Here is a 13,154-nt window from a genome sequence, read left to right on the forward strand (position 1 = left end):
ATTTTAAAAGAGAAACAGGGGTCAATGTTAAGTTTAAACAAGGTTAACTGAAACTGCACACAAATAGAAGACCTATCTGTTCCTTAATTATCAAGTAATTATTCAGGATGAAATATTCTTCAGTCTTTCTGGCATGCATCTTAAGCTTAGTTAAAAAGGTATTTTAAGACAATCTTTTTAGCTTCCTAGAAAGATAATTGTACTTACATGCCTTTTCAAAATATTTGACAGACTTACATTACTGTGAGCAGAGAAAAAAATAAAAATCAATATTTAGTTGAAAGGAATGTACAAAAGTTAGCATTTTTCTATATTTTTACTTGGCATTCACAACTTCAGAAAGGTCTATTACTAAGAATTGTAATTAAGCCAGCAGTGAAGAAGGCTGATAAAACTAACACACTAGCCGGCCCTCCGTGTGATGTGATTCCTTCAAGGAAACACCAGACTCCACAAAAACACTTCACATAATCTGTCTGTACTGGGGGAGGTGAAGGAGGATCATGGCAGAACTGCAGTCCCCAAAGCCAGCCCGAAAAGAGAGAAAAGGAGCTTAGTGAAAAGCTTCAAAGTTAGAAACGGACTACTATATTTTGGAGAGCAACAAGGAGATGTTGACAAAGATGGAGCCAGATCAGAGCATCCTGCTAGGCTCCTAGTTGCAGAAAAATTTTCTTACTTAAGTTCAGCCAATGGGTTTTCTACCTGAAGCACCACAGTTATTTCAGCCCATGGACAGCCCAGAGAGAACACAACATTCCTAATACTTCTTTTAGATACAGTGAGTTTAATATGAAGAATATTAAATAATGAGGATATCATTGAATATTAATTTTTATGTTCTTTTTTTAAGTGTATTTATTTTGAGAGGGGAAGGATGAGGCAGAGAGAGAGGAAGAGAGAGAGAATACTTTGCAGGCTCCACGCTGTAGCAGGGAGTTTGATGTGGGGCCCAATCTCACAACAGTGAGATCATGACCTGAGCCAAAACCAAGGGTCTGATGCTTAACCAACCGAGCCACCCAGGCGCCCCTCATTTTCCTGTTCTTACCAGTAATTTTCTATAAATGGTTTTGTCTACTACCCTATGACCCAGCAATAGCACTGCTAGGAATTTACCCAAGGGATACAGGAGTACTGATGCATAGGGGCACTTGTACCCCAATGTTTATAGCAGCACTCTCAACAATAGCCAAATTATGGAGAGAGCCTAAATGTCCATCCACTGATGAATGGATAAAGAAATTTTGGTTTATATACACAATGGAGTACTACGTGGCAATGAGAAAGAATGAAATATGGCCCTTTGTAGCAACATGGATGGAACTGGAGAGTGTTATGCTAAGTGAAATAAGCCATACTGAGAAAGACAGATACCATATGGTTTCACTCTTATGTGGATCCCGAGAAACTTAACAGAAACCCATGGGGGAGGGGAAGAAAAAAAAAAAAAGAGGTTAGAGTGGGAGAGAGCCAAAGCATAACAGACTCTTAAAAACTGAGAACAAACTGGGGGTTGATGGGGGGTGGGAGGGAGGGGAGGGTGGGTGATGGGTATTGAGGAGGGCACCTTTTGGGATGAGCACTGGGTGTTGTATGGAAACCAATTTGACAATAAACTTCATATATTGAAAAAATAAAATAAATAAAATAAAATAAAATAAAAATAAATGGTTTTATCTAGGTCACCAATTATTGTTACCCAATAATATGCTCATAGTACTTTTGTGTGGGCTACTCCTAGGGCTGTTTTTTTTTATAATTTAGGGCTTAATAAATAAGCAGTTCTGGAGTTGCTACGTTTCCAAATACCTACCTAGTAGAGACATAGGATATTACCATAACATCAGTATATCTGTGTAATACACATATTGGGAAATGTAAATTCTTATAGATATATCTGAAGTATATATTTTTTCTTTATGGAATATTCAAGGCAAAATGCTATTACATAAATATTTTTTCTAATCTTTTCAGTCTGGTACTAGGATATACACAACACCATATATACCTCTGGAAGCGTGATTAGGAGTACTAGAAAAAAGGACTTTTTCTTTTTACCCCATATGCTCCAGTATTGTTTCAATTTTCTAAATTATACTAAGCCTGTATTACTTTCGCAGTTAAGGAGGAGACTGTAAGTCTCCCTTTTCATCTCAAACTTTAACCAGAAAGGTGAACACAACACAGCTCAGCTCCCCAGGTAAACCAGATACTTTTCCTCCAGGGAGGCTTCGGCAGGCAGCCTTAGGATATTTTCTTGGTGGCAATTCTCTTGTTACATTGTATTTCTGTATTTTGTTGTCTTTCCACCAGAGCATAAGCTTCGGGAAGGCAACAACTATCTACAGTGTTTAATACTTCTAACCTCAGAATCCCAGACAATGATTATCACCTAGTAAATACCCAAGGCACTCAATAAATAATGAGTAAATCAGGACTACTACTAAGAATATCTAATTACCGAATACATCCTTATGTGCCAAGTACCGTGCTAACCAAATTACATCCATTACGCTATGTAATCCTGAAGAAAACTCTATGGAGTATGTACTATTATAATTTCCACTTTACAGGTAAGGAAAGTTAAGTTTAGAAAATTAAATAATTTGGCAAAGTAACATAAGAAGCAGCAAAGCTGGGATACAAATCAAGGAAGTCTGAATTTATAGTTTGTGCTCTTAACTTTACACCACAATGAATGATACATGACTATGCATGAAAGAATAAACAGTGAGAATGTTCATATCTAAGGAAGAATCCTGTTCAAGAGACAGGTAGCCTAAGGTAGAAAATGAAACCAGAGAAACCACTTATGGGGGCAGGGAGAGAATCACACACTATACTAGCCGTCACGATTATGAGAAAAAGTAATTCAATCTAAATAGTCTAGTGACTTCCGGCAACCGTTGCATCCTCCTACATGAAAGCGTGTACACTATGTTTGGGGAAATGCCTCTGGAAACCTCCCTACACTGCTCAATTGATTACAGAAATAATTTTGACTTTAAAAATCAAGATCAACATTTTTACATATAAAATTAAAGTGGCTATTTTTTGATGGTGAGGAAGAAATACCTATTGCTAATGCATAGTTTTTATTAGCCATTCCATTTTTATTCACTGATTCAGCAGCAGCATGATAAATAATTACCTGTAACTACATAAAAGAGAGAAAGATTTCCACAATGTCATGGGTTACCTACAAATCTATAATTCTGCAGTAAAGAAGAATTATCATTCTTTCAAGACGAAGGCAGGAATGTCCAGAAGATATTAATAATTTCTCAGGTTGACATGAGAGTAAAACTGATGGGTTTTCACAAATGCTTCTAATTTAGCGGTAACTAACCCTTATTGGACAGACCCTGGGACATTTAATTTCATGCCCAAGGCCTTATCTATTAAGTAATAGTGTTGTTCAGACCCTAAGTACTAAATACAAATGTGCCATGCCATTTTGATTTGGGAAAATTCAGAATTCAAACTAAACCAGGCTTAGGAGCCTCAGAAATTTGTGAAAGCCTTCTGTTCAGGTTGCTAACAGCTAAGGCCCAGTGTATAAATATCCTCCTGTGTTCAAAAGCCACCACCAACCTGGGTGGTGGGAACTCTAAAATAAAACCACTGGCTTCCATGCTCCAAAACATTCTATTTAGCAATCTTTATCAGGATCCTGGACATAAGTTTCTTTCCAAATTTCTTTTTCATTCTGCCCTTGCTTTTAGGACAGAATGCAGTCCTAATTCCTAATCTGCCCAAAGTGTCATAAATCAATGCAAGGTCTTCAAAGACTGCTACAGAGACATATTAGGCTTCTATTATTCAGAGCTACTGCACCAAAAAAAAAAAAAAAAAAAAAAAAAAGAAAAAGAAAAGAAAAAAGTTATTAAACAAGCATCATTTTTAGTTTTACTGGAGAAAACTCAATTTAGTTCTGTTTTTCTTCCTATAAAGCTTCATCATTTCCTGGAACATAATATGATTCAACCATCTGTGATAGGCTAGTATTGATTTCCGTATCTTCAACAGCACATTTAAAATCAACAAGCTTTAAAATGTTTAATTTCTAGTGATTCAATTGAATTTTTTCCCTAATACCAGAAAGTTATTTTTAATAAATTAGGGTGTTTTGACACTTTACAATAGAGTCTCTAGACTTGAAGAGGAATTATCACTTAAATATTTTGCAGTGAGAGAAGTCTCATGCCTCTCTACCTCAGAATACTTTGCAATATCAATAATTGTTACAGAAAGTCTTGCACTGTACTTTCTAGCGTGGAAATGCCTGTGTTGTGAGCAGGATGTGCTTTTCCACAACACCATTGATCCTGCCTGACCTAAGGCCTCCCTGGACAGGAAGTGAAGTGACTCTGTTTTCTATGAACACTTCTTGGACTCCTGAACAAGGAGAGCCACAGACTAAAGGAAATCAAATTATGCAAAGTGAATGAATGATAAAGTAGCTTCTATTTCATTGGCAGGGTGAACATTTGTTCCAGTCAGTCTTGGCCACCACATTATGCTGATTGATCCAACACAGTAACCATCCCCTTTCACTCCCAAATGTGTCCTTCTTTAGGTGATAAATTATATGGTTACCTTCTTCACTGGTGACTCACTTCACTGAGGTTGCTAACTACACAGAATCCCAGATTCCAAGTGTCTGTAAAGTGTATTTCAGTAGGTAAGAAGAGAAATGATAATAGACTTCGTTTCTGACAGGGCTGAGAAAATCTGTGAAACAGAAATACAAGTGCCCAACAAAAAATGTTGATGCCTTACACATTTCAATTGTGGTTGATTCACATTGACTTCCTGCAGTTTGGTGCTTTCTATTCATTTTATCTTTTTCTAAAACAGTCCTTCTATGTGAGTCATAACAAATTAATAAGAAAAAGCAAATAACTATGAAAAATATTTTGGTGGAACTAATGGCCTTGTCTAAATATTACTTTCATCGGCTTTTTTACTGCTTGTGTTATAGATAAGTAGGCGCATTTGGGTTAACATGAAAATGACTACATTCCTGGCTAAGTTATCCACACAATCGAGAAACTGCTTTGTGATGTTAATTAATGTGGACATCCTGACAGAAAGTTCAGACTTGCCAAGTCACCTCTTTTATGGTCTTAGAAGTATTTGGCTGAATTCGCTGAACAAATACTTCAACTGTACTTTTGCCTTGTCAATATAATCATAATGACTGTGATTACAAATAATGTGACTACTTAAATGAGTCACTCTGAAAATATCAAAGTAGTCACCATTCATGTCATAAACAAAGATACTTAACTACTTTTAGAGGAAGCTACATATTATTTCCTCAAGAGAGAAATACTTGGACCCGTTACTTGGGTCAGATTGCCTCCCTTTAGTCTTTCCTCCATACAGCAGACAAAACGATCCTTTAAAAATGCCAATCATATCCTATCAGTCATGGTTCATAACATTCCACAGGCCTGCCATGTTACTACAATAAAATTCAACATCCTTCCTATGAGCCACAAAGCTCTGCAAACCTCTTACTCCTAGTCTCCTACCTCAGTTTACCTCATTCAGTAGGGTTGATATGCTGACTTCTTGCAATTCCTTAAACTCACTTTATGCATATACATTTCAGGATTACATTTGTTATTTCTTTGGTCTGAACTTCCTTTGTCCTAGATACTAACATGGCTCTCTTCCTTTTTCCCTTAATTTAGAAGTCTGCTCAAATATATTCTCATTAGAGAGGTTGACTATGAACATCCTACCTAAAGTAGCAGTTCCAGACCCCTGCTCTATACTTTTTTTCCTACTTTATTTTTCTTTAGTACTTTGAGCTCATGGCATTGCATTATGTGTTATGTATTTGATGATTATCTGCTTCTAACCACTAGAATGTAACCTCCATGAGGGCAGGGACTTTGTCTCTTCTATTCAATTGTGTCTCTCTAGTGGCTAGACCAGTTCTCATTAAATGAATGTTTCTAAGGTCTATAGGTCAGGGAACTGATTAAAACAAACGTAACCCAATCATCTAAACTAATTTCACAATTTGTGTGGAAATGTTTTGACTTCTGAATCTGAAGTCCACAATTTCCCCATTGCATATGATCTTTAAATCAATTTTTTCTGAAAATCATATTTCATGTATTGTTGGTAAGAGTATAAACATATTGGTAAGAGTGTAAAACTCTTAGGAGGGAAATTTGGCTGTATATTAGAACTAAAAATAACAACAACAACAGCAACAGATGTTGACCCAGTATTTCTACTTCTAGCTCTCTGTTCTACAACAATAAACACACACATGTCCAAAAAAGTATGTGTGCAAGGATGTTCATTATAGCATTTTGAATTTTTCAAATTTCTGTTATTTCTGTAATTTAAGTAAGTAAGTAAATAAGTGAGTACGTAAATCTTCCTCAGAGAGTAATGTCAAAACAACTACCAAGGAGAAGAGATTATAGTTTTCTTGAACATGAGGTTTCAAAGGGTAATTTTGAGCAAAGTGAATGCTAATCACAGTGCTCCAATTTGGGAGGCCTCACACTATCTGCCATACCTGCGAGCCCCTTCCAAGAGGTCCCTTATAGCCACAGGGTCTGTACTAGGCAACTGGCCAACACAGCCACACTGGCCAGACCAAGGAAGGGTGCCTACCCCAAAGGCAGCTGGTTTATTGGCCGACCAGTGGCCTGTCAGGTGGGCATATCCTAGACCTACACCTCAAAGGGACACACTCATATTCTCTCAGGTAGTTTAAACAAGAGGCAAACCCAAGGAAGTCAGCAGTTAGCAATGGGGCAGAAGCCAACTGGAACCCAAACAAGATGGGCAAAAGCAACACGCCAGCAGACAGAGGGTACAAATGAACAGAAACCAGTAGTCCTGCTGAACTCCCGTTCCGATTCTTCAGTGAGGCTAGGCTGATCCCTGGCTTCTAACACCCTTCCTTCCCCAGGTAGAAACAGAACATAATTCAATCATCTGCTGAATTACCATTAAAAAAGGGGTCTTTAAACTATACTTTACTACATATCTGTTTTTTTTTAAACTAACAGAACATTAAATTGAGGATTAAATTAAGACTTTGAAGTGCTTAGCTCTGAAAAGATAATCGTTTCCTCTCTACCCTCTAATTACGTGTAATTCACAATAAAAATACTACAAAACCCACAATAAGGGTAACTTGAGTTGTAATAAGTCAAAACTTTTTTCTTTGATCATTTTATGATATATCAAGTTTTTTCTCCAAAAAAAAAAAAAAAAGGAAAGAAAGAATTTGGTGATGTGCATTTATTTTTAGCTTGCCTACTAAGAAATCAAGCATTATCCAAGTTAAAAGTGGGAATGGAAAGTCCACATTACAGATCAAAGCACCCTGTCTTCTACATGTTAGGACACCAATAGACAAATGATTTCTAGTGGTAGACAGAAAGCAAATTTAAAAAATTTTTTGTATATGTTTTGGCATTGAAAAAATGTGTCATAGAGAAAAAAAAGGTAAGCCTAATAGTAAATAATACTTTACTATACTTAAATACCTGTTAATATTTATAAATGCTGTTAGAAATATATTATAGGAATTATTCCATTATATTTTAATAATTTTTAAGTTTATTTATTTATTTTCAGAGAGAGAGAGAGTACAGGGGAAGGGTGAAGAGACAGAAGGAGACACAGAATCCCAAACAGGCTCTGCACTGTCTGCGCAGAGCCTGATGTGGGGCTCGAACTCACCAACGGTGAGACCATGACCTGAGCTGAAGTCAGACGCTCAATCGACTAAGCCACCCTGGCACCCCAGGAATATTTTCAACTATTAATTTAAAACCCAGGAAGCCTATAATTCTTACATACCAATATTTCAGAGGAATAAAATTTTAAATTTTCTTTTAAAACACCAAATACAAAAATTATTTTCTCTAATCAATTATCAAATAGTTTTTAGAGGCTACATACTAGGAAAGTCTTGAGCCTTGACACTTCCATTCTGTATGCCATTCATGGGTTCATGGTAGAGGTGTAGTGAAGGGGGACAGAAAGGGACATATGTCCAAAGAGTTAATTTTCAGGATCAGAACAAAGAAGCCAGACTTTGCACATGGGTTGCATCAGTGGGGGGAAAGGGTATAAATCTCTTACATCCCCACCTCCCTTTTCTTCATCTCCCAACCCTGTGCCGATAATCCTCCCTCCAGCTCTGCCTCTCCTCTGTGAACCTAATACAGTATTTACATTTACTGAGGAAAGAACAAGCCAGGTTTCTTTCTCAGGGAGGTCTGTTGTAGGATTTCTAATTGTACAGAGATTTTTATGTCTGACCAAGTTTTACATCTTGCGTTGACTCTTCAGATCTAATCAATATTGATACATCTGAATTAAAACTGTCTTCTCTTTGTATTATACTATAAAATGAATCCCTTGGCATTCCTAATCTTGTTAGATTATTTGACATAGATAAAATTTTTGCTTCCTGTGTTGACCAATTCTTTTATTTAAATAACTTCACTGAGATGTAGTTCATATAACACATAATTTACTCATTTAAAATGTACATTCACTGTTTTTAATATATTCACAGAGCTGTGAGACTATCACAATTTATCTTGGAATGTTTTCATGTCCCCTACCAACCAACCAACCAACCAACCAACCAACAAACAAAAACAAAACACAAAACACAAAAACCTACTATACCCATATCTTTCATTCTCCTTCTTTATGCCTCTATTTTCTGTCTCTATAAATTTGCCTATTCTGGACATTTCATACACCATAAATAGAATTAAATTGTATATGGTCTCTTGTGATCAGCTTCTTTCATTTAACATAATGTTTTCAAGCTTTGCTAACTCATTCTTTAAATGGGATTTGCATCATATCCACACTGTTTTCCAAATATTAAAAGAATATTTTGTATATTTATGCATGTATGTTAAATGGTTTTCCAAATTATTGCCCTTCCCAGTTCCCAGAAATCAGAAGGCTAGATAGCCTCTTCAAAATAAAAAAAAACACAGTCCTCAGATTCTGCAAATTGAAAATGCAAATCCTCCAGGTAACAAAAACTAAACTCTTTGATATTAACACACTTACACCTAACTAAAATCACATTATTATACACGCCCATTCATCCTCCCCCCAAAATGCCCAATCTATTTAAGGTCTCAAAATCAAAGGACTTCTTATAATTCAAAATATTAAATAACCAGTACAAAACAAGCAAATGCGTTGAACAGACGCTTCACTCAAGTAGATATATAAATGGCACATAAGCACATGGAAACATGCTCAACATCAGTAGCCTTCAGGGAAATGCAAATCAAAACCACAACAAGATTCTATTTTATATCCACGAGGATGGTTATAATAAAAAAATATTCATGGTACCAAGTGTTAGCAAGAGTACAAAGAACCTCAACCCCTTTTACACTGACTGTAGAACATAAAATACAATAGCCACTTTCAAAAACAGTTTGGTAGCTACCAAAGTTAAACATATATTTCACCAAAATACCCAGTATCCCTAGGTATATAGGTGTTTTAACAATGACATATGTGAATACTTCTCGGTAGAAATAAAAACATATTTCTACCCAAAGACACAAGTGTCCATAGCAGTGACACAAATGTCCATATCTTTACTCATAATATCCCCAAACTGGAAAAATCCTAATCTTCATTAACTTGTAAGTACACAAACAAAATGTGGGATGTCGATACATAGAATATACTTAATAATAAAAAAGCACAAACTACAGATATTCACACATTGGAGGAGACAGAAAAGAAACCATTCTGATACGTGGTGGAAAAAACACAGATATAAAAGACTACATATTGTATAATACTGTCTAAATAAAATTTCTAGAAAAGGCCAAACTATGGAGACATAAAGCAGATCCATGGTTGTCTGGGATTGGCCACTGGCACTGGAGTAGCTTCAGTTAAGTGCAAATGGAAAGAGGGAATTTTGAAGGTAATGGAAGCTCTCAAAAACTAGATGTGGTGAGGGTTGCACTATATTTATATATAATAATATATATATATAATAACATATATATATTATATACAATAATGTTTATAATGAAACATTAAACTATATTTAAAATGGGTGATTTATACAGTATATAAATTACACATCAATAAAGATTTTGAAAAAAACACAAATATACATAAATGTAAAGCATTCAAACAATACCTCAATATCTCCATTAATACCATGCAGACTACCAATGAACAGGAATTCATGACATGAAAGTTTTGCCCATTCATTCCTACATCAACAAGTTCTCAAATTGTTTGGTCCTTTATACTCTAAAAATAATTTGTACTCTTAAAAATAATTGAGGATCTCAAAGAACTGTTGTTTATGTGGATACCATTTGTCAATATTTACCATATTAGCAAATATACTCTGTCAATATTTACCATATGGGGAATTAAAATGGCAAATTAAAAACAATGTTACAGCATCACTTCCAACAATAGCCAAATTATGGAAAGAGCCTAAATGTCCATCAACTGATGAATGGACAAAGAAATTGTGGTTTATATACACAATGGAATACTACTTGGCAATGAGAAAGAATGAAATATGGCCATTTGTAGCAATGTGGATGGAACTGCAGAATGTTCCGCTAAGTGAAATAAGTCATACAGAGAAAGACAGATACCATATGTTTCCACTCTTATGTGGATCCTGAAAAACTTAACAGAAGACCATGGGGGAAGGGAAGGGAAAAAAAAGTTAGAGAGGGAGGGAGGCAAACCATAAGAGACTCTTAAAAATTGAGAATAAACTGAGGGTTGATGGGGGGTGGGAGGAAGGGGAAGTGGGTGATGGGCATTGAGGAAGGCACCTGTTGGGATGAGCACTGGGTATTGTAAGGAAACCAATTTGATAATAAATTTCATATTTAAAAAAAAGATAAACTAAATAAACATTAAAAAAATTAAAAAAATAAAAGATAAATAAAAACAATGTTATAGATTCAATCTAAAATAATAACAAACCTATATGTTAACACATAAAAACAAATACGTTCAATGAAAAGTATAATTATTTCCCAAAACAAAATAAAGAGTTGAAATCAGTGGCATTTTTTATGTTTTTGCCAATCCGTTTCGTGTTTGGCTTAATAGAAGACAACCATATTCCCATATCTGCTCTTGCATGCAATCTGAAGCAATATCTCACATCACACAGCCTCTGGAAAACCCCACTGTATACTCAAGAGAGAATAAGAATGAAAAAGGCAAACAGCATCTTAGTATTATTAGGAAAGTAGTTCTGATCTCACTGACCCCCACAAAGGGTCTGGGGAATGCTTAACACTGTTACTTTAGGATTAAGATTATTGGAAAACAGGATCAGGAAACTTTCTGGAAATAATTATCAGAGCATTTTGACCTCTACATTGTATAGACCTGACTACAACTTACTTAAAAGTAAGCAATCAAAATGAGACACATCATGCCACATCAATACTTACTTGTTGAATCTCAAATGCTGTTCTAGATTCATCAGCAAGTAAAATAAATAAGACAATACTACAGATTGTTAAAATACCTGATTGTTAGATTGTTATTTTCTTTTTTTTAAAGATTATTTATTTATTTTATGAGAGAGAGAGAGGGAGGGGCAGAGAAAGAGAGGGAGAAAGAGAAACCCAAGCAGGGTCTATGCCATCAATACAGAGTCAGACTCGGGGCTCAATCCCACCAACTGAGAGATCTTGACGTGAGCAGAAATCAAGAGTCGGACTCTCAACCAACTAAGCTATGCAGATAAGTTGCCCCTACATTGTTATTTCCTAAAGCTACTATTTTAGTCATGGATTCAGAAGCTTTTGTTTTATATCCTTTCTCGTTTTCCACCATTGCTATGAGTGTGAAAGCTCTGACCTAGTTTCTGTATATACTTGTAAAATAATAAAACATTTTTGAATTTTTCTAAAATAAACCTCGATACCATAATCTAAAATAATCATGCTCATTTTAATATTTGAAAAATAATTATTTAGTTGTCATTTTAGAAAACATGACTAAATTAAATTGAATTAGTATTTATTTCTCCTGTGCCTCACATTTAAAGAATAATATAATTGGGGCACTTGCGTGGCTCAGTTAGTTAAGCTTCTGACTCTTGTTTTAGGCTTAGGTCATGATCTCACAGTTCATGGGTTCCAGTCCTGCATTAGGCTCTGCAGTGATAGAGCGGAGCCTGATTGGGATTCTCTCCCTCTCTCTCTCTCTCTCTCTCTCTCTTTCTGCCCCCTCCTTTCTCTCTCTCTCTCAAAGAAACAAACAAACAAACAAACATTAAAAAAAAAAAAAAAGGATGATAATGTAATCAAAAGTTTCCATGTGCCTTCTATCCTGAAATAGTTGGAGATGCTCGCTAAAGATGTACCAGTTAATTTGGGATGTCTCCAAAGCTCTGGTCCCCTTTGAACTGCATTGTACTTCCCAAGGAACATGATTTAAAACTTGACAAAATTCCAGCATTTATAACTTGAACTCAGTGTAAGTACTTACTTGACAATATCTCCTTCAAGAGCAATCACTCTTTTAATGATCTTCTGTTCTGGGTTTTTAGGGGACCTAGAATAAAATAAGATTATACAATCAGTTATGTCTCTATTGTTTTAAGGAAATGAAAAGAAATTCTGCAACAAAATAAGCTATATTAAAATCATTACAGAATCCTTTGCACCCATGACATGGCCTCAGTCCTACTTAGGTCCCCAAAGTGATATAAAGCTACTATTGAAGTAATTATCATTTTAAACCTTTGGAGGAGAAGCCATGATGACAGTTTATTAAAATAATAAGTAGAGAAGGATAAGAATTTTAGTATTAAAGCTAAGTACTTGCAAGAGAGAGGATTCATATATAAAGAAAATTAGATGTTTCTTTAAAATCACATATTAAAGTTTCTTTATTTCATTTAAAATAAACAATGGAATTTTATTTAAATCCATAAGAAAACAAAGAAGATGAGAGGTGTTTAAAAAGATCAGAAGAGTCTTTTAAACTGCATTTGGGTTTAGCCATTTGAAAACTCCATAATTCGGAGTGCTAAAACAAGGGTATTGACATCCCACTCTATCCCTAGAATCTCACTCTGCAGAAAGCCACGTCTGCCCTGAGTAGCCCTA

General features: G+C 35.4%; 1 protein-coding gene across 7 annotated transcripts in view; it reads right to left on the reverse strand.

The window, feature by feature from the left end:
• IMMP2L (inner mitochondrial membrane peptidase subunit 2) overlaps positions 1–13,154 on the reverse strand; it is an 886,893-nt gene that overhangs the window by 274,078 nt on the left and 599,661 nt on the right. For all 7 annotated transcript variants that reach the window (XM_078440485.2, XM_060632889.1, XM_060632892.2 and 4 more), the window contains one exon: positions 12,532–12,597. In XM_078440485.2, the coding sequence (XP_078296611.1) occupies positions 12,532–12,597 (66 nt within the window). The remainder of the gene's footprint in view (positions 1–12,531; positions 12,598–13,154) is intronic.

The sequence above is a fragment of the Panthera onca genome, chromosome A2 (assembly GCF_046562875.1).
Source record: "Panthera onca isolate mPanOnc1 chromosome A2, mPanOnc1 haplotype 2, whole genome shotgun sequence".
Taxonomy (NCBI): Eukaryota; Metazoa; Chordata; class Mammalia; order Carnivora; family Felidae; genus Panthera; species Panthera onca.